The 20,367-nt window shown below is 38.0% G+C and overlaps 1 protein-coding gene across 2 annotated transcripts in view; it reads right to left on the bottom strand.

Moving 5' to 3' along the window:
- The window catches only part of LOC116333576 (protocadherin-15-like), a 211,234-nt gene that overhangs the window by 31,490 nt on the left and 159,377 nt on the right, over nucleotides 1–20,367 (bottom strand). For both annotated transcript variants that reach the window (XM_039622170.1, XM_039622169.1), the window contains exons 23-25: nucleotides 20,060–20,172; nucleotides 2,814–2,923; nucleotides 2,138–2,278 (exon numbers count right to left, since the gene is read on the bottom strand). In XM_039622170.1, coding sequence (XP_039478104.1) covers nucleotides 2,138–2,278; nucleotides 2,814–2,923; nucleotides 20,060–20,172 — 364 coding nt within the window. The remainder of the gene's footprint in view (nucleotides 1–2,137; nucleotides 2,279–2,813; nucleotides 2,924–20,059; nucleotides 20,173–20,367) is intronic.

The following is a 20,367-nucleotide window of genomic DNA, read 5'->3' as shown; positions in this document are numbered from 1 at the left end:
CATGCAAGTAAATATTGTCTTAGTCTGGGTTATTATATTGTATGCACGTGTGGATCCTGAACATTTGCATACGTATGTAAGGTACTGGACCTAAGAGGGTCACTGGTCCACTAATTGATAAAAACACATTAATGAGAAGGAAGATGCTGCGCCTCACGGAGCCCTGATCATTATAACAAGAGAAGTATGACGAGTGAGTGCACTCATTCAAAACGGGGTGCCTGCTTACAGCGTACTTGTTAGAGAAGCTCTCTTCTTTGTGGGTATACAAGTGTTGATTACTTTTAATTATGGTCATTAGTATGGAAGAGACACAGTATGACAAAAAAAAAAAAAAGAGAGCAAACTATCTACTAAGCCTTATTTATTGTTAGAACACTACCCATCATTATACAAAACATGAGTGTCAGTAAACAGAACCATAAACGAGCCTAATGATATTCCAGCTAGGGCATGGCTATCAAAGAGAGAGCAGTCTCAAGTCTCCAGAGTTATTTCAAACCTCCACTGTGACAGTGGAAGCATCCAGCAATTTATGCATATTTAAAAAACAGGCAATCAAACAATCATGCCCACTTCACACAGCAATGGTACGCTGGAGGTATTATTAAAGTTTTAACTTTTCTCTCAAGCAACTTCTGTCACTTTTCATGAGTTCTGTCAAGAACAATAACACGAATGCCTTAGAGGAGAGACTACCTAAAATTACCATGTATGCGGAATTCCTGGACAGAAAGAAAAGGCACTGATAGAAAAGGAAGAAACGGTGACAATCGGTTTTTGCCGTGCTTCAAGAATCACCCTTGCCAACCAACATATTCTGCAATTTATTTTTTTTCTAGTACACTGAGGCCTTAAGAATGGGAACACGCACAAATTCCATTAAGTGAGAATTTGCTATGATTAATGTTTTCTCACCCACCCTCGTTATGTAGTGATTTGTCTAAATTAAGAGAAATGGCCTATTTTTTCCATCGCTAGATCTTTTTGAGGAATTTTGACAAAACATTTTTAACAATTTGTGATATTACCGGACACTGAAGCTTTTATTTATCATATTTTGAACATTTTTATTAAATCACCATAACTACAAGATGAACATCAAATCTGTTGACACTGTTGAATAGTGTGTTAAAGTAGCAGTTTAATAGGCATAAAATAGTATTTCTTTAACAATAAGGTGATTTGCAAATAGATATTAGCTGAAAACTTGGCATATCTATGCGTGGTGTGCAGCATGTTTTGGGGAAATATGAGGAAATTAGACAAATGTTGGAGAAAAGAAAAAGTGGTCTTCAGAAATGTTCTCAGCAGAAGGGTGGCTGTCAGAAGCCATTCTTAAAGAAGTGAAATGATAAATTACGCAAAACTGGTCTGAAAAATCAGTGGCAACAGGTCTTATGAAGTGATGAATCCAAATTTCACATTTTTTGATCAAATCATCACCAATGTGTTGGAGAAGTTCAGGAGAAAGGTACAACAGTGAGTGTCCACAGCCATCTGTAAAATATGGTGGAAGCTGTTTCATGGTTAGGTAATGCATTTCAGCCAGTGGTGTTGGGGATCTTGTCAAAATTATGAAATATAAGTGCAGAAAAGCTGGATCTCGCCCTTATTTAAACAGTGTGGAATCATCTTGACAGAGAAAGGAACAAAAGGCATCTGATTTCCAAAGAGGAGCTTTGAATTTCAATAAAGCTTGCCTAAGAGTTCAGGTTGTTTTGAAGAATAAAGGAAAACCAAATACTGACTTTCAAACTTGTCAGAACTGTACAAACCCTATTTTTGCCTTATATACTGCTTTTCCATCTATTTTTTGCACATGTTTCAGTAGACTGCTCTCATTTTCCTACCAAAATAAAAAAAAAGATGCTGGCTCAAGTCCTCTACATAGTACTGTAAAGATAAAGGATGAAAGCAAGCGATTATAAACTTTCTAATAATCGAACCATAAATGGTCAAAGTGAGGAATTTACAGTAATATCTAAGATAATGGATGAGTTGGTCCCTAAATTGGATAAGCAGGTGCGAAAATGGATGGATGGACCTTGAATACCATAATTTCTGTCCTGAGTTTAAACATAAACAATGCAACACAACTTCCACTGTGAGTGGCTTAAATGCTAACATTTCTTACTTTTAGAAGGCACACGGAGGTTGGACATGACAACCACCATTGAGTCGGCCTGGACCCTGAGGACATAGCTGGTCACGTTTTCATAATCCAGTGGTTTTGCCGTGGAGATGACGCCTGTCCTGTTGTTCACCTGAAAATGACCTGGAAGCAAACAAGTGGCGTTTATGAAAAAGAGGAAAAACTGCACACAGATAACACAGTAAACAGATTCACTGGTGAGTTCTATAGTTTTTAATTTCTTGCAACCAAATGGTGATATGACCAGAACTATATGACTTATTTTTTTTTACACAATTAACTTCAAGAACTCTTGAGGTGCATGTGGACAAGCAACTATTGACTGAGGGTTCCTTCCATATATGTCTTCTATTTTTGGCTGACTGACCTGAGTCAGCCTCACACCTGTCTAGCCATTTTTCTCTCCATGAGTGTAATGATGCTCTTCAGACTTTGCCAACAAGTGTGAAAAGTGATCTACAGTTCCAAGTACATCAATACTGTCCTCTCTGACTCTACACAGACTTCTAAACAAACATCTAGATGTTTTTCACTGAGCATTTTAAAATCTAAATCTCATTTTCACGTTAAATAAACTGGTTTTTTTGCACCTAAAGTGGAATTTATCACTTAGGGTCAAAATGACTGCATTGTATACTGTATTATCTGCAGGCCATACCTCGTTCGTTTCCTGCAACAATGGAGTAGAAGATGGTTTGATTGATAGCAGCAGCAAAAATAATCCCCACTGAAGTGCCAATAGGAGCCAGCTCACTAACTGGAGGGAACCTGAGAAGACATCAAACACAGTCATAAACCAAACAGTCTGCCCAACATAGTGGACCTAAATTCAGTATCACACCAAAAGTATAAAAACTGGATATAAAAGCAGCTACACAAAAGGTACAAAAGGTATTTTGTCCATTTTACAGACTTATAACATTGTTGCAAGAATTATTCCATCCATGATGCTTCCAACAACCCACCTGCCAAATATGTCAAAAACCTAGTGTACCTAATGTGGGGTACTTAAATCAGATAGATTTAAGAACCTTGCATTTTTAAACACAGATTTATTTTGCACTGCTAAGGTAGTGGGAGGGTAAATCTGTGAGTGGATTCTTTTACGCTCGATCATTTATTCATTAATTCCTCACATTCTTTGATATGTTGTTTCTTGAGCGAGTTTCACCAAAGCCCTTTAACCTTTAACTACAAAGAAACTGGATGGTTATCATGTAATAAGGCTTTTTTTGGGGTCGATATGCTACTCTTTTAACAGTTATGCGTGACTATCAGCCACACAAGTGTGTAATCATATCCAGCAGATATGATTGTCACCACTCTCCACAGAAATTACAGCTGCCTTAAATAGCAGGGAACCCTGTCGTAGCAGTGTGACGGTGAGGGATGATTGAAGACGATAATGTCATCACACTGCAACACCCTCTTGTGATACTATGTGCGCTTTCTCGTTTTTACTCTCATCTCTACATGTATGGTGTGTATGTGTTGCAGTTTTTATTCAAAGTTAGACTATTACTCACAGCAGCGGTAGGAAATCTGTGACAGCGTTTGTGGGAGTAATGCTCACAATAATCTCTGACTGTCATATTCTATTAAACAGAATATGTTCACTGACTGAAAAACATGGACTGTCGACTATCCATGTTTATGACATGTAATTAAACACTTTTATTGCTTTCGTCTTTGCTGACAGGTCTGTTATTTTCCCATAGAGGAAAAAAACCGAAACAACAACAAAATGCAGGAAATTTAAGTTTCTCTTATTGTAATTTCATAAAGCAACTCTCCCATTTTAGATGGCAGTTGTGAAATGAGAAAGATTGAATCCATTTATCAATGTGAAGAAGAAGAGCAAGAAAAACTATATTCAAACAGAAACAGAGGAGTGTATTGTCTGAAAAGATGTGCAGGTTTTGAGACGATAAATTACACTGGCCTTACTGCTCAATGAAGTAAAACAGCACGCAGAATCATCTTAGACAGTTTGCAGGTGTAACAGTTCATGGAGCAAGTTTTAGAAGAAAAACAAAGGTTCAAATAATACAGTGTTGAAGGACAAAAAGTTGTTGTTTTAAAATGGTCTATTCATACTATTGGCTATAGTTACTGTTTCTGAAGACAACCAATCCTCAAGGACATTTTAGATTGAGAATAAATCTGTAAAATAGGAGCCGTTCTCTTTTACAACGAATGACACGCTATTCATCCTCGGAGATATTATTGTGGCCTGCACTGGAATGACTGCCTGCATTAATAACACTTTCATCAAAAATACAGCCACGTTATTGACACATCAATAACGTGTTGTTTGGATGATACTAAAAGACTTCTGTTCGGTTTCCCTTCGGGTATGCTATTGTGCTGTCGCTGAATAATTGCTCTGTCTCTGTGGCATCCGGGAGCAGGCATCCACGCCATGCTTCACAGTGATGGGAACCAATTTATTAATGTGGTCTTCACGTAAGTAGATTACCTGGCTCGGGAACAACCGGTTGACAAAAACACAGAGGCAGTGTGAGGACAATGTGAGAACAGTGATCTGCAAAACAGCCCAAAATGTCAGTCTCATAACTGTGCCATTCAACGGAATCCAGGATCCAACACAATGGTTGTCCTCAATTTTAACCTCCTAGGACCCGGCGTCCACATATGTGGACATCACATTTTGGGTTGTCTAGACCCAAATATTAAATTATGCTCCACAAGGGCCTGATAGGGTATAACAGTGACGTTATACTGTCACTGTTCAATCAAAATTTTAAACAAATGTCCTCATATGTGGATCTCATTTTTATCAGAAACAAAAATCATGTAAAAAATAAAAATCAGGCAATTCTTTGTTTTTACATTCATCAGGTCCCAATCAGCCCAAATAGCAAAGAGAAATTAAAAATGCATGCCATGAAAGAGTTCAGGTCTTAGGAGGTTAAAGTAACCTTCACTTCACTGCTAGTAGACTTATAATCCACTGTCTTGTATTATATACTGTACATATTAATATAGAATGCAAATTAATACCACGGAAATTGAAATATATATTCTTTAAATACAGAACTGTAAAAAAGTCTTGCGCCACCCACCTTTTCTTTACATTTTGCTTCTAAGCAGCCAGACTTTTTCTTTTGTTTTTTTTGAACGTGGTCTTGAAAAATAGATCTCCTGGCTTTTATGAAGGAAACTTTTCTTTAGACACTGACTGCTTTTTCACTAATTTTTAGTCCAGTCCTTTGTACATGACCTTCATTTTCCATTTTCAGAGGATTTATGTTTTTGTTAGTTAAGCCAATCCGCACAGACCTATGCATCAATCAAGCAGAAGCACAGTTTGAATCCACCATCTGTTTGCTTGCATCTTCTGCTGCATTTGCATGGGTTTTCTTCAACTCTTCTGGCTTCCTCCCACAGTCCAAAGACATGCAGTTAGATATATTACTTATTGGTATTGTAATTGTAAATGTACTCCCTACTAATTTTCCAGTGATTCAAGATCTAAAGGAGGATTAATTGGTGTTTCTAGGCTAATAAATAAATTAAATAAACAACTGGCAGTGATAAGACAATACCCCAAGGTTGAAATTGTATCTGTACTCTCTTTATTGTTTATATACTGTTAAGTAAGTAAGTAAATAAGTTTAAATGGAGTTAATGGTGTTTGGTCTACAGATCACAAAAATCAAATTAAATGCTAAATCTTTATGTTGTCAGTATATGAAACTGATACCCAAGAACTCATATTGTCTTTGCTGTTCATACATACATCCTGCTAAAAATGTGTCCCGTCTGTAAAAGACAACTTGTGTCAGCCTCCTGTGTATCATTCTTGAGGCCTGAAGCTGGATTTTTTGCTCTTCCTACTGCAGCAACTGCATCCAAAAAATAACACATTTGGGACCCGGCGTGAAGCCCGAGATAAGCTGAGGTGGAGGTAAGCGCGAACCACCTCAGGTGAGCTTTATAGGCAGCAGGCCCTCCAATCAAGGCAAGCAACACAATCACACCAGACCATGGAAAACATTATCTACCAAAAGCAATGGACCTCATGTGATGACCTTTTCCCTTTGATATTTCAATCCCCTCTGTTGTAATTTCATGCCAGATTCACCAAATTTGGGCAGATCCTCAAATTTGGTGACTTGTAAAAACCTCCTTTACATTGTCGTTCTTGGTGACATATTATTAGAAACATGCTTTATCCCTAATTGCTCCACTGGAACCTTTAATGGGAACATTTTATTCCCAAGAGTTAAAATACATGAATAATATTCATAAACCCACAATAGGAAGAAAGAAAAACAAAAATGAAAAATCCTTCCCCTTTTAGTTAAATTTTGACTTATTTAAGAGGATTTCTTTAGCATACTGAACTCCCAAAGTTATTCTTCACAACTCTGAAGTCATATTTATTTTTCTATAGTGAAAAAAACGAAGGTTATTTGTAAGAGAAATGTTTCAGCTTTGGCAGTCATGGCTTTGGTAAAACTTTGGAATAGAGCAGGAGAGGATAACCTGTGCTGACCTATTCAAAGGTTTTTCTCAGTTGGTCTTTAAGTCTGAGTGGGGTATGAAAGACTGTGCGCGGCTTGCAACAAGCTGCATGGTGTGATTGCCAGGAAGAGGCAGAGCTGACATGTTATCACTTCCCTACATAGTGGCTCTGCCTGAGGGTTGTGAGCTGCTGCGAAATGACAAAGAGGGTGTGAAGGCATCTGAAGTGTGCAGATTAGTATAAAGGTACATCCACATGTAGACGGAAAGAATGACACAAGGGTTTGTAGAAACAATACATAGTGATAGCTAGGCATGATAACAATTAGAGATTCCAATTCCATTATCGATATCACTTATCAATTTGATTCTTCATTGGCTCTGTTTTGAGAGTCACCACCATTGCTATGCAGCAATAAAGAAATTACATTCATACAAATATATTGTATTCTGTGGATCAAACATTTATGCATGTTTGTTAAGGTATTTCCCCTCTTTGTTGTGATCAGTGTTGGAGTCGTTACTCAAAAAAAAAAGTAATTATTACACATATTACACACAACACTTAAAAGTAATGTGGTACATTACTTAATTACTCCCGGCAAAAAGTAATTCGTTATAGCCTACTACTCGTTACATTACTTTCACATTACTCTGTAAAATAGTTGAAACACACTATCTCATAATCACCATTTAACAATATAAATCTGAGACTACAACATCACACAATTCCTAATGAGGATACACATATCTAAGATCTTTGTCTTGGTAGAATACACAGATGCCCGCACAAAACAAAGATAAAAACCAGCACAAAAAAGCGATTGTGAACAGGTAGAAAGGGAGGTTGCAGCCTGACTGCTCATTTGTTTGTTATGTGTTGAAGTCAAGGGTCTGGCTGCTGAGGTTGGCATTCACTCTGGGTTCTAGGCTAGCTTAGCGTTGGCTTGGCAGATGCTTGCGAACCAAAGTTGTGTTAGTAGCATGTTGCGGTAGTTTCTGTCCTGGATGCAGTTTTCCATTTTACCAGTTATGTTTCCTTTTGCGCAAAAAAAATAAAAAATAAAAGTCAATATCCATGTGTCGCTATTTTCCTCCATAAACACAGGAACTGAAATCAGTTTAGGAAGTGGACTACTAGCAACCGGTTTTCTACATGAACCGGTTCTCGATTCCCATCCCTACTGATAGTTGGATAGATGGAAGGGCAGAGTAGGACAAATAAACACGAATATGGACAGGCACTTGAAAAGCCTTAAAGCAAGATGGCTAAGCGAGTATAAAAAAAAAGAAAAGAAAAGTGTAATAATATCCGATAATTATGTGTCAAGAGTTATGAGCTGGCTGATATACCGGGACTTGAGGATATCAGAACGCAAATAAAATGTGTATTCAAGAGTCAAGTGGTAGTAAATTTCAAAGAGTCAATTATGCATAATGCAATATCATATAGTGAGCAGGGCCAAATTCACTTTTCATTTCTTTCGTATTCAGATGAGCAAAGATGCCATCCAGAGAGAGAGAGGGAGAGCGAGAGAAAGAGAAAGTAAACGAGAGAAAGAAAAATAAAGAGAGGAGGAAGATGCTGACACATCTACAGGCAGCAGAGAGTCCTGGTGTCAACATTAGGGAGGGTGAATGACATGCTGCTGAGAAGCGTGGGCAGCACACAGGTGTCAGCGAGCACTCTGCCCCAGGGCCAATGGAGAAGTGATGCTTACGAGACAAGGCAGAGGCGTATAAGCCTTGTCGAGCACCACAGGGGCCTCTGTTACAGTGTCTACTATCTTTCTACCTCGCCTTCCCTTTTCTTTCATGCACTGCATCACAGCCAGAACAAGAGGTGAGGGATGGTGACCTTGCTGAGTCTCTGCTACGGTCCGTGCTCCTTTGGTGGATATGCAGATTTAGTGCCGCGAAAGGTCTGGATCAACATCAAATCCTAGACATGAGTCATTTAACTGTAAAGTGTTCACAAGCAAATTGCATAAACAGTGTGCAAATGTCCATAAATACATACTCAGGAAACGGTTGCAATACATTTCCTGCCTGAACGTTGATGTTGGCAGTACGCTTCAGTTTTGGTTCAACAATTATAAATCAGTCTAACTCAATGACTGTTGAGGTGGATTTGTGCTCGAGAGTTTGTTAGTTAGCTCTTGTGTCACCCTGGTGTGAACTTGTTTGTTCCTGCCTGGAAGCAAATTCTACGAATGACAAACATTGACTCATCTGACTTGCACTAAATTATATACAGGGAATGCATTTCAGCTCCTGCTTGAACACAAGTAGGCACAGAGGAAAAACACTCAATGTTCATGCTCTCCATTAAGGTGGCAATTCTAAGGAATTTTGACAGCCCAGGCAAAGTCAGCTCAGTCACAGCATGATTTACACAGTGAGTAGCCTGTTCGGGTGAATCTTATCACAGGATATTAAAATTAATTAGTTAGCAACATAAAAAAAAGAAAAAAAATGTGGGAGACTTCTATAGTGTTGCATTTATTTATGAGAGCCTTGTTCCAGATTTTGGGAACTGTACGGCACTGTAGCCAATTTATTTTAAAAATGAACAGTCCTTCAAATTTTCAGAACACCATCCAGGTTCATCCCATAGCTGCCCTATAACCATTTTGCTTTTTTAATGTTTATGAATATTTTGCTTGATTAATTTCTGACTTCTCAGAAGTCCAGTCTGTCGGCTCAAATTTGAGTATAAAAGCCTGTATTCAGTTCATTTGCCTAATAAATAACCATCTGATTTTAAGTTTTAAACAAGTTTTTGACACTTTTCTAAAATATTCACGTTTTATTGTTTTTATGGAAGGTGATAATAAGAATCAATTTAATAAAAATTAATGTATCAACATATATAATGTATTCAAGGCCAAATGTATTCCTCTTTTTTTTAAGCATGTCAACATAAAAAGCTAACAACTCTTTCATATAATGTAATATCACTGCACTGAGTTTAAAGTCTCGTGTGCTATTGACTGAAGGTCAGACTTTAAAGATTACACGCTATGTTTGGCAAGACCAAAGAGGGGTGGAGAAACAAAGTGGGAATAGGCAAGTGAGAAACAGAGATAAAGGTATTATAGGGTCCCTGGACCACTCAAGATATTCGAAAGGTTTTGAAAACTAGTGCCACGATAGCCTTGATATTTCAAAGTTATCTTTTTTGGCAAGACTCAATTCTCTTCCTAGAATACAGAATATAATACAACCAATGTGAAGAAAAAAACATCCAAAGAGCCCACAATAAAAGCGCAGCATAAAGGTTGGAGCTGTAATTCTGTCTGTCAGAAAATGCACATTAAGTAGCATTAACACATCAAACAGATACAGAATACATCTACTCCTTAAGAGCCCTCTACACTCAACAAAAATATAAAATTGACATTTCAACTGCTTTACTGCCTTCTGCTGTTACATATACAGAAAATGGAAATCACAATATATGATGCATGTGTTTGCTTTGAGCACAGTAGGAGTGTGGAAACTTATATGTGTAAGCGAGAGACTACTTTCAAGCAATACAGAGCTAGAAAAAAAACCAATATATTATCTATGGATTAACCAGAGAGTCAAAGGCATTATTTCAACCGAGAAACAACACTGTGCAATGATTCAGACATACTGTGGCAGCTCGAATCTGAAGGCAGATAATAGATATTACTATGGCCAGATAGCATTAGAGACAAATGAAAATACCTTATAGCTAAAAACCTTTATAAGTTTAAAAAATAGCAGGTGGTAAGGACAGCAGATATTACAGCTATGCTTATGAAAATGGAAGTGCACATTTACATCAAGAATAGAGTGGTGAAATGCAACAGCCTGATCATTTTTAGCACCTGCTGTAAGATCACTGCTGTACCTCATGCTCCTAATTATTCCTTTTTTGCACTTTTTACCCTTTCATAAATGTGAATTGATTGAGCTAATAAAATAAAAACATTTAAAGTAATGTAAAGCAAGTTCTGACTGCTTAGAGGGTGAAGTGCAGATTCCAGAAAGAAAAAAAAGCCTTATTGTTTAAGCTGTCTGCTGGAAATGACTGCCTGTGGAGTTGTATAGGCTACTTTACAAGTAAGCAAACAAAAGAACAAAGAACATACTGATTGCCACTTTAAATGTACAATCATGCCATCTTTATATTATAATGGTTAAAGTAGATTGTAAACATATAATGATGTTGCTGCAATCTACAATTAATTTCACAATAACAATCAGTTTTGACAGGAAAACACGTTCTTCATTTTTTTGAGAAAGCCAACACAGTCTGGGTGACGTCCTTCTGCAAATTGCATCTGAATAAAATAAAGTGCCTCTGTTAATGTACAGCACGCTAGTTTAAACTCTTAACAGCTGAAGTGCAATAACCTTTTGCCAAGTACTGTTTAACTTATATACCGTGACAACATATTATGTTTTTGTTTAATTATAAATCTCATTTAGCAATCACTATAGTTCAAGCCATTTCACCATTTTTGAGGCAATATTGTTACATTACATGTTGATCTAAAAGTGTAATTTGGCACTTTTCAATTTATGGCTCGAGTGCAAGTATCTGCCTCCAGGTTGCCAGCACTGCACAGGCAATGTGACTTGCAACTTGCAAGCTTTCAAACACAATATTATCATTAATGTAGAGCAGTTCAAAACTACACTAATATGTTTTTCTTGAAACGATCGAGGCTTCCCCATATTTCTAAATTTGTCTACAATTGAAAAATTCATTACACACTCCGGCAAAGTCTCTCTCAGCTGTATACCAAATGTAATGCAGGCAGATATTAACAAGCAATGTTTATGAACTTGTGACTCACAGTTACCAAAAGGTTCTTGTAAAAAAGAGAATCTAATAAACTACTAATAAACTTCTTAGAAATCTGACACTCCTGGCATGAAGTGATGCTTAACTATGTATTCAAATTATAGCATTCTGTTCTATAAAATGAGAGAACAATGTTTACAGCTTTTTCTGATCATGCTCCTCCCTGTGCTGTACTACCAGGGACTTATCCACCAGACAAACGATTTCATTTGTATTCACAGCAGCCTATTTTTCTTCGTTCCACAAGAAAGAAAAGCGGCTTTAATAAAAAAAAAACGTCTTCTTGAGGGAAATATGAAAAACACTGGCAAAGCTGGCAAATTAACATTTACTGTGCAGCCAGACGCTGTTTGCCAGGTTAGCCATGTCAGCCCACAGGACATCACTTCACATATCATCCACCGGGTTATTTCGCATACAAGACGAGACCTTGCCAGCGAATGTTTGGATGCTGGCGGATGACTGTGTTGTCCAAACTAAGGCCAGATTTTTGAGGCTTGCAATGTGATATCACAAGGTGCCATGAGGGCACTGCTGCCCTTCTGCATGTTTTACACTCAAATTAGCCACTCTACTACATCAACACCTGGAGGCTTTACTCACAGAAAGATTAGTACTACTCTACCTAGCAGAATAGAGAAAAGCCAGCATACAAATTCCGTTGGGCTGGTCAACACGAACTATAAAGACCCCTTTTTAATGTTGTGAGTGAGGGTCCAGTCACATGTCTGAGGTCGGCACATGAGAAGATAAAAATACTTTGCTTTAACGCTGGACAACATGACCTGATGTGGTATTGAAAAGGAGAGAGGCAGCTGGGATTTACTTGCCTAAAAAAAACTGTAGGAGTTCGTATTGGTTGGAAGCATTATGGGAATCTTGTGAGCCCAAATTCACTCAAGCAAGAAGGACACAGATGTCTTTTTCAGAAATACTTTATATAGCAATGATGATATAAAGAAGAACAATGTGAGTTCTTATTTCTTTATACTGAATTAGCATGTCCTAAAATATTGGGATGCATGGGGGAGCTCAAAACTTAAGTCAGATATGATACTAAATATGAATTCTGTTTATATTTGATATCATATGTGAGTCGTGGCATAAACTAAGAGACTATTATAGTTCATGTTCTGCCAGACTGCAAAACAGTTTCTTCCCCCAAGCCGTCAGACTCCTGAACACTCAGTGACTGGACTGACACACACACACACACACCTTCATACACGTCACTGCCTCAAGCACTTATCTACACAATCTCATACACAGACACACATGCATACCTTCATACATCAACTTACTTTTTGCACAACCCACTGTCATTGTTGCACTTTTCTATTGCACTGTTGTGTCTGCACTGTCTTGTGTCTGTATTGTTCTGTTCTGTCTGGTGTTGCACTTTGTTTTTTGCAATTTTTGCACACTTGCACTTTATGTAGTCCTGTGTTGATTGACTGTTATATGTTATATGTAGCACCATGGTCTTGGAGGAACATTGTCTCGCTTCACTGTGTACTGTACCACTGCACACGGTTGAAATGACAATAAAGCCACTTGACTTATCATCGAGCTGCACGTGGCCGACTGAAAACTTCATCTATCAAATGCAAACAACGTTTCTACACATAATTGCTCTATATAGTTATTGACTCTTATTTGGAAAGTTAGTTTGAGCCTATAATAGTTATCATACTGCTGTCTTTCCCGGCTCTCAGCATCGACCTTTATGTGATATTTGGGATTTGTGTGGTGAATGAGACGTGGCGTCTGTTAGACAGCCAAGTGATGCCTGCCTGTTTAGCAGAGACAAGTGAAAGGTCAGTGTGTTTCTAGTGTTTAGATGTTTAAGGCTCAGGGCAGCAGACTCAAACTTGCGGCTAAAAATCAATCATGCCCTTCAGCAGCATGAAAGAGCTCCCCAACTTACAGCTGTGATTCAGGAGGAGGAAGAAAGGATAGCAGAAAAGCATGACAGATAGATGGAAAAGGAGAGGGCTTTTTTCCCTTCTTTAAATGTAGGTTTTCAGAGAGGCATAGTGGCGGTTGTGTGGGTGAGCATACTGTAGGGTTTACAGCTAACCCTTTAAATGCTTGGCAATAACCATAGCTGAGTAGGCTGTGAACACCTCTATCACTTGTATAAATGTCTGGCAAAACAGCAGTTCCAAGAAGGCTGCCAATAAAAGTGATGTATGCTATGAAAGCCTGTCATCTGACTAATTATTTAAGAATTACAACCTTGTCTGAAATGAAAATGTGATTTGGATTGGTTCTGTCTAAAAATGATAAAAGCAGTTTTCCACCTGATGTCAGGAACAGTTGATGGAGGATATGTAGTTGAGTAGCTGTCTTCCTTTTTAGTTATCTAAAATGAGCAGTAATAGTTTTGTGGAGTACATTCTTATTTAATGTGAAGGCTAACTCAGTGTTTTTTGATTAGTAGCAAATGGCTTTGGAGTCCAGCATGACCAGTATTTTAAGCTACAGGGTATCTTGCTAGTTGAGGCATAGTGTAGCCATTTATGAGTCAGATTACTGAGAACATTAAATCAGTCACTGTGGTCAGAGGGCATCTATAGGGAATTTATGCAGACACTGTGGTCTATAAATATCAAAAAACTGCAGACTAAAAGACTACAGAATTACACACTATAAACTATTACCACTGACGTTCACATTAAGGACCAGAGTAACAACGTCTAATGAAGAAACAGGGAAAAGTTATGTTTCAAAGCTGTACAAAGTTGTTTCTAAAGGACTGTGCTTAAGTCTTGAGCCACAGCTAATTTCTTTAGATTTTGCTAGCAAAATGGAAAATAGGTGTAGTGAATTATTGAAATATGTTCAGACATACATGAAAATACTGTATATAAAAGAAAAACAGGGTTTGAAGAACTAATGAGCTTGAAAGTCATTATTTGGTATGAACACCATTATTGAGTTCTCTTAGGTGGGCTTTCTTTTTATTTCTTAAATAAGTCTTCAGAAATAGTTCTCCAGGTTTCTTGAAAGACATTCAAAGCTCTTTTTTGGATGCTGGAGGTGTTTTATTCTGTTCTCTGTCAAGACTGGCTCAATAATCTTGAGGTCCATGCTCTGGCAGGAGGCAATACATGACTGATAGTGTTCCATTATGTGGTTTTCTATCCAGGTATGCTTTTACTACGTGGGTAGTGTGTTTCAAATCATTGTCATTCTGAAAATCAGAAGTTTTCCAGATGGTATGATACGGTGGATTCAACGCTAAAGATACTTTTCTGCATTCAAAATTCCAGCAATTTTGACAAGACCCCTCACATTACTGGCATAAATTCAGCCCCAGTTAACAACAGAGCTTCCACTATGTATTACAGACAGCTGTAGACATTCACTGTTGTATCTCTGTCCTGAACTCCTGTGTGTATACTAACAAAAATTTGAACTAGAAATAACAAATTTAGATTCATCACTGCATAAGAACTGCTGCTTCTGATTATCTCTCTAAGGGCTTATGTATGGCACCTTGTTTTGTTTCATTAAGAATGGTTTCTTGACAGTAGATGGATCAACTGAAGGGCCAGTCTCAGGTTTCTCAGGTCCAGTAACAATCATTTTTTTCCTTTATTTCTTAAAGATGTGCTGTTCATCTGCTCTTGATAGTTCCTTTTAGGCCTAATGCTGCTTCTTTTGTCCTCTATAATGCACACCATGCTGAGATATGCCAAGTTTTCAGCTAATAGCTCTTTAGGTACTTGGTATTTGGGAAATACCTAGTATTGCATTTTATACCAGTTTGACAGGCATAAAGTACTATTTAATCCCTGTCAAACTGGGTAGTCTTTGCCATTTTTCAAAGATTCAACTAAAGAAATAGGAACATATTGTGTGTTTTTGTGACAAGCTGCTGGTAACAATGTGCCTAAAAATTCTTTTGCTGCATTCCCTGGTTCATCCCTTAATGTAGGTACCTTTTGTCAGCTTGAATGAATTACAGGTCACTGTTTAGAATCTTAACTAACCAAAAAAAGATCCCCTGAAAAAATTCAGGTACTGGACTGAAAATGTGTGAGAAGGAACTATAAAAGGAAAAGTACAACAACAGTAACTTTGTATAAGGTTGAGTGGGACTAAAAAAAAAGTTGTTTTTATGTTCATACACATGATGCAAAAAAAAAAAAAAAAAAAAAAAAAAGGATATGCACACATGTAATGTAATTTTAGCATACTGCCACTTTGTGTAATGGTTTAATTACTTGGGGTGGGAATGTGGGTGCAAGTGCAAGCAGTGACACTATGTTGTTTATTGTGATAATGTTGACACTCTTCATTGTGCTAACAGTATAAATAAGAGCATAGCTTGATGATGTGTTATAGTGCTTCTTACCAAGATTACTAAACTACTTAATGACAAGTATGGCATAACAGCCATTGTATGTCTACAGAAGGCTGTACTAACAGGAATAAATAATGTCATGACATTAAACAACTCCCTACCTTCATAATGATATTCTTTCCATTTAGTTAAAAAGGCCAATTATTGAAATCTCCTGGAAAGTGTGCAGGTAGAATGAAACGTATCTCATTTATGATAAGATAGTTATTTTTCTAATACAACATAAAGAAGAAGGAAAGTGCCCTATATAAGACTGCATATGTGCTATAAAAATACAATGATTTCCAGAGACATATGCTTAAAATAACTCCCAAAAACAAATAGCATTAAATGTTTAGTAATGTAACATATATTTAGTTATAATGAGCACAAAACTTACACCAAAGTGACAGCTGACATTTACAGAAATACATCCCTTTGCTGAGGAGAAAATGAAGAACTATAAAATGAGGAGAGATGCAAAGGGAAGACAAAGTGAGAAAGAAACCGACAGAGATATAAGCTGAGAGGAAAAATTCGGGGGATGCGCGAGCTCGGCAAGGTAGGGGGGAGGGAGGAGGATGAAGTGGAGGAGAGCAAAATGACATACTCAGAAGCAGTGAGGCAAAAGTCTCATGTGATCTAGAGTAGATTTAGAAGGCGAAGTGCTGTGGGGGAGATAAGCAGCATGGGAAACTGCTCAGATCACAGGTTTGTAACATAGGGCCAGAGATGTAGCCTCAGTACAAGAAGGAGGATTCACATAGTGGGTCCATGTTAGATAGCAGCTTAGCCCTCCTCTCTAGTCTCACAGACACACAGACAAAAAATTTATTCAGTAAATATTCAGTTGCTTCCCATGTGCCCAGTGCTAAAGACTTCCCCAAAGGGTTGTGTGCGTGAGTTCCATTTAAAGGAGCCATTCACTCTGATTTAATGATAGAGCTCCAGAAAAATCTTTATTACCCAAAAAAACCCTGAGCAAAATCATTGTCTGCTCATTCACATTGATATAATTAATCTCTTCACAATCTTTCATATAAAAACACACTGGAAAAGCATTAAATGAATAGAGAATTAGTTCAAGCATATCATATATTTAAACAGTGTCAAGTACTTGTCGTCCTATTGCCTTTAAAAGCTAAAGCATAGTAATTACATCATTCCAGTTGCTGAATCAACAAATCAGCAAGGAACTGATGTCTGACAGTTAAGAAGGCAAAAGGAACAGAAAATCTGCTGTGTGTGATTGAGAAGAGAAAGTGAGGATGAGAAGGGAAAAAGATAAAGTGTAATATACAATCTCAGTTCCAATAACTTTGGGATTCTGTGTAGAATGTCAAAATCTTATAAAATCCATATTTTAAAAATAGCCAACTGAGGCATTTTACCATTTTATGAAAAATATTGGCTCATTTTTAAATTGATGGCAAGCAATATGTCTCAAAAAAGTTTGGACAGGGGCAAAGAAAAGCCTGAAAAAGTCAGTTGTACTAATGAAAACAGGTGGAGGAACATTTTTGTACCAAACAGGTTAATTGGCATAAGATCAGTAACATGATTGGGTAGAAAAAGAACTTCTTAAAGATGCAGAGTTTCTCAAATATGAAGATGGACAGAGGTTCATCATCTGCAAAGAACTTCATACACAAATTGTGGAGAATAATGTTTCTCAACATGATATTGTTAAAACTAGAATATCTCATCATCTACAGGGCATAATATGATAAATTAAAATCAAAACAAATCATTGAAAACGTACAATTTTGTCACGGAAATCACTGCATGGGATCAGGAAAACTTCCACAAATCATTATCTGTGAACTCCATTTTCCGTGCTATTCCCACTTACAGGTTAAAGCTCTCCCATGAAAAGAAGAAGCCATGTGTAAACATGGTCCAGAAATATCATCCTCTATGGGCCAAAGCTCTAAATGAGGGAGTGAGGCAAAATGGAAACTGGTCTGTGGTCAAACGAATCACAATCTGAACTTTGTTTTTTTTTTTTTTTTTTTTTTAGAAAACACTGATGCCGAAGGAACCATGTGGCTTGTTATTAGCTCTCAGTTCAAAAGCCCACAACTCTGATTCTATGTGGGTGGACCAGTGCTTATGGAATTGGCAGCTTGCACATCTGGAAAGGCATGATCAGTGCTGAAAGGTACACACAAGTTTTAGAGCAGCACATGCTCCCACTCAACATATTTCGATAAGACAACACTAAACTGCGTACTGTGTCGAGAAAATGGCTTCATAGTAGATATAGGTTTGAGTAAATACTCTGCTTTTATCTACATTTCAGACAGACAAAAACAACACAAGATGTTTATCTAAACTCTTCTGAAAAGCAAGTGGTAACATGCCGCTAAAGCAGCAACTACGGCATAAGCCATTTATTTTATCCAGCATTGACTGGGAGCTTCTCATTTCCCTCTGACAGATGGAGGGGACCAACCATAAAGCAGTAGAAAAAAATCATTAAGTCAGCCAAAGCCCTGCAGAGTTGTTTTAATTGTGTGCTCTGGTGCTGTAGGCATAGCTCACCTGATTGCTGCTATAACTAACTGCCTTCACAGAGACAGACGAGATCTTCAGTGGACATTTAGAAAGTGATTTGTGTTCAGAAGGTTCCTTGGGGGGGGGTGGACAATGTGGAGAGATAGAGTGACTGGGAATGAGGAGACAGATCATTGCGAGTGAGCAGATTGGATACTCTCCACTGGAGAGAACCTTGTCCAGCAGGAGAGGCTCAAGCACCTGGCTAATGCTTTCACGGCTCATAATTTAGAGCAAGCTTTCCACTGCGTCTGGTTAGCATTGTCAATGTGAAACCCTACAGAGGTCTATGCCTAGGGTCTCGACCTTCTGAGTGTGCTTCAGACATACCACTTATTCAAAGCATTAATCAATAGCCTTTCAACAGCCATGTTACTGTGCCTGTGTATCAATCATTGAATAAAGCTGAGCAACGGAAGAACGTAAGCACACACACAAAGTGCTGGATTATAAACCATCAGGGCAGCATTTATTTGGTGTGCACACACTGAACCATATGAGGAATGCACATATACACACACTCTACCAGGTACAAATGACCAAAGGTGAGATGGGCTGAAAGACAAAGCCATGCACAGACAAAGAAATAAAACCTCAAGTGCTGCGTTGACAGATTGGTGAGGACTTACTTTTCCCTGTCTTATGCATAAAGGCCTACCAAATTCTGTTGCAGAAGACAGTCTGCCAACACTCCCTAGTCTAACTGACATAGAAGCTAGTAAATCAATCCACTTAAAACAAGCTTTACTTTAAGCTCCTAATGACCGCAATCTGCCAGGTAACTATGCCATCAGACCTTAACGCTTCACAGTCTGAATGCTGCAGAACTTTACCTACAGCAGCAAAAAAAAAGAAAAAAAAAAAGAAATAGAAAACAACCGTTAACACTAGTTTGCCCTCATCAAAGAATATTTTTCTCAGCACTGTCAGCTGGCAGGTTAACAATCCATGTTTATTTTGAATTATAGTTTAATTCTAATTAAATTTATATAATTCAATTATGTATGACTTCTTGGCCTCCTTCTGAGTCAGAGTATTATCAGCCCACCCAACCTTGTAGAGGAGCATGTCTATAGAGGGTATATTGTATGCAAATCCACTAGTCATCTTAGGCCACTGTAGATTATGTCTTCTCATCTTGCATCTTCCTCTGCAAGTTTAACAGTCTAAGTGGTTAATCTTGTCAAAAGAGACTCTTAATAAACTCAGAGGAAAGCCCTGTTTCTCCCACAGACAGACACAAATGTGATTTACAGCAGCGATGATATGCAGCATCTACCCTGCAGCTCTAATATATATTTATATATAAAACTCAGTGATCAGTCAAGCACAGAGAAGAGCATCATGGAGATGGGAGACGCCGTATTAGAAATGATACCTCTTTGCAGAATATTCATGACATGAGAACAATAACGCAAAGAAAGCCATCATTAACACAGTTATAAATGTTTATGAAATTGTGACCTCAAACCCTTTGATGAATGATGAATGGAAGATGAATGTGATGTGACCACAGACACAAATGTGTCTTCAGGTGTTCTTGTCCACTTTCTCCAGCGATTTACACCTACTGCCCCTGTCTGGCACTACAGCCTAAGCTGCTCTTTGGTGTGTGAAGTTACAGGTTGGAGGCAGCTACATCAACAGCCGTGTCAAGGAGACTTACGTGTACTCTTCCTGGGTGAAGATTGGGATGCGAGAAGGCTGAAGGACTGTGATCTCCACCAAAGTGCTGTTAGACTTCACTGGCTCCCCATTGTCATAGGCTATCACAAAGAGCTGCAGAGGAGCAAGAGAAAACATGCGAACAAAAGACACATGCAAATGCAAGCACTAAATTAATACATTTTTTAGTCTCAACGTCTGCTCTCTGCACAAATAATTCCTTTTTTGGGGATTGCCAGTCATTTTTGCAAACATGTTCGGCATCCTAATAAAGACACAATGGCAAATCTGCTCTGGCGAGCAGGCTGC

This window comes from Oreochromis aureus, linkage group 13 (genome assembly GCF_013358895.1).
Source record: "Oreochromis aureus strain Israel breed Guangdong linkage group 13, ZZ_aureus, whole genome shotgun sequence".
Taxonomy (NCBI): domain Eukaryota; kingdom Metazoa; phylum Chordata; class Actinopteri; order Cichliformes; family Cichlidae; genus Oreochromis; species Oreochromis aureus.
The sequence above is the reverse complement of the archived record's forward strand: the minus strand, read 5'-3'. Positions and strand labels throughout refer to the sequence as shown.